At 33.3% G+C, this 2500-nt stretch overlaps 1 protein-coding gene across 2 annotated transcripts in view; it reads right to left on the minus strand.

Moving 5' to 3' along the window:
- Positions 1-2500, minus strand: part of LOC128238409 (uncharacterized) — a 5059-nt gene that overhangs the window by 2225 nt on the left and 334 nt on the right. For both annotated transcript variants that reach the window (XM_052954316.1, XM_052954317.1), the window contains exons 2-3: positions 1845-1977; positions 703-1330 (exon numbers count right to left, since the gene is read on the minus strand). In XM_052954316.1, the coding sequence (XP_052810276.1) occupies positions 703-1330; positions 1845-1977 (761 nt within the window). The remainder of the gene's footprint in view (positions 1-702; positions 1331-1844; positions 1978-2500) is intronic.

Raw genomic sequence — 2500 nt, forward strand, 5'->3', positions numbered from 1 at the left:
TGACTGAAACTTGGAACATAGATACCGAATTGAAGTTGTGTACCTTGCAAGTTTTCTAACTTTGTGGCACATAATTGCAAAGCTATCTCAACTTGTTTGTTTTTTTATAATTTAAACTTTGTTCAAGCACTAACTTGTAGAATTGTGGAAGCAATTGGTTCAAACCTAGTTAATAACTTCACATATATATAGCAATGTGAAGTTGTGCATCTTGCAAAACTTATAGCTCTGTGGAACATTAATTTAGAGTTGTATGCCCTTGTTCACTTTTTGTTATGTTATTTTTGTCCTGATAATTACTCAAAGAAGTACTTGAAGAAATTGATTGATACTCGGAGCATAGATAGAGATGTAAAGCAAATATGTAAAATAAATCAACATAGGTACTTTATCCATGAAGTGATTTTAGTTCTTATATTTTATATTTATTTCAACTTAATTTGGACATTATATGATCTGGTTTACAATGTTTGATGACCAACCAGGTTTCATATAATTTACAGTAGGTAATCTCTTTAAAAAAAATCGGCCTTTCAAATGATAGCAAAAATTATATATGCTCACCAAACATCCAAAATTTCACATATTTGTGGATCGGATTTCTTAAGTCTCACTTAGCACTTAATAAGACATGGTATATCAGAACACAAATGTACATAGATATGTGATAAAATGATCAATATGTGTTTGGGAAGAAATTACCTCTATGTGGTAATGAAAACGGCAAGAACTCGACCAGTCCGGTTGAAGAATAATATTTCAACACTTTCATAGCCTCTTCGTTCAACTTGTATGTGTAAGCTATCACTTTGTCTACTTTCATAAGTCGCTGGTATTCAAACCACTCGACAAGAGACGCGGCCGAAATGTTTCCGAAAACTAATTTGGCACAGACACCCAGCGAACCGTTTTGCGCCTTGTGAGGGAAATCCACAGTCGCGTATTTAGTCAAGTCTTCAGGACATCGCTCTCCAGTAGTTAATGATATTGCTATTGGTGATATATTTCTATTAGAATACACATTTGGACACACGTATTGCTTGGCTTCTATCTCAGAATGTCTCAAATTGGTAGAGTTTCGTATCTGCGTCAAATTGGCAACAAAAGCTTTAAGTGGATTTGCGTAAAAGAGACAACATTTAAGTTCACTGTGAAAATCATCTGTTGGTGTTTGCCATCCACTAAGAACGATGTTATCATAAAAACTATTGGCTGAAGAATTTTGGGCAACTGCACTGAGAATATGAATATAACCAGAGTCTAAAGACATGAACGTGCGATTTAAATCAGCTCGTCTTGCATCGAAGAATCTTTGCATCGGTTGTTGGGCCTGCAAAGAAAATCAAAATGTTTTGAAAGTATTTTTTTCTTGTGCATTCATAAAACTACGGTTAAGGTTGAAATAATGTTTCTCGTCATAACACGTTCATGGCTTTGAGAATTTTGTTTGAAATGTAAACGAAAAGTAGCATCACATGGTTCCATATAAAAGAAGACTTTTTCTTTATTTCAAAAATGTCCTTAACTGTTTTATTTAACTTAGAATGAGTTATTCGTCCACATAAACGCCTTTTAGCAAATTTTGCATTGTTCACTCTTTGGTTTAGTATTATATTAGGTCATCCTAATAATCAATATCCCTATCTATGTCCGTATACGTAATACGTTCCTCTTTTCGTCTTACTTTACAGTATTTTCAGTTTGTCTCTGAATGCCATGAACATGAGAATGCTCAGAATTTTGTGTAATTCATTGAGGTTCACGATCAACTTAATAAATGTGAATATATGTTAATGGTGTTTAAACGTAATAGATCATCAATATAGGTATTAGACGTAATTTACCGAAATGTGCTCGACGATCACTTTCGTTCTTTGAACAATGATATCCATGGCAACCAGACCTGCCAAGAAAACACACCAAGTAAACCAACAGAGGCAGACACGTTTCTTCTTTATCCTGGGTATGTGAATGCAGCTGCCAAGAAATAGAAATTAGTTCAGTCGACATTTCTTATCATGGAAGTGGATTTTGTTGAAATTGTGCCTGTGTTGTCCATTTAAGAAATTGTAAAGTTTACTCTGGAATAACCAATACTACATGTAGTGTGGTCATTGTTGGCTATCCATAATTGTACTATCCGGACTGCTGTTTCTTGTGTAACCGGTGCAATCTTTTGCCTATGCTTACCAAGTTTTTTTAAAGAACATTATTCAGTCAATACCTTTCCCTACACATAAAATATCAGTAATAATTAAAATATATATGGCCACAATCTTTATATAAACTGTCGATATATACCAAATACTTAGTCAAATAATTCGGATAAAAATGGTAAATTCTTGTTACATTGGTAAATCGTCAGTGAATGAAATATATTGTTATAATTGTATGTCAAAACTAATTTATTATTGCGAAAAGCGAATTGGTCATGCAAATGAAAATTGGCTTTAAGCTCGAATTCAGAATTAAAATATGTTCAAACTTCCAATTCATATAT

This window comes from Mya arenaria, chromosome 6 (genome assembly GCF_026914265.1).
Source record: "Mya arenaria isolate MELC-2E11 chromosome 6, ASM2691426v1".
In the NCBI taxonomy this organism is placed as follows: Eukaryota; Metazoa; Mollusca; class Bivalvia; order Myida; family Myidae; genus Mya; species Mya arenaria.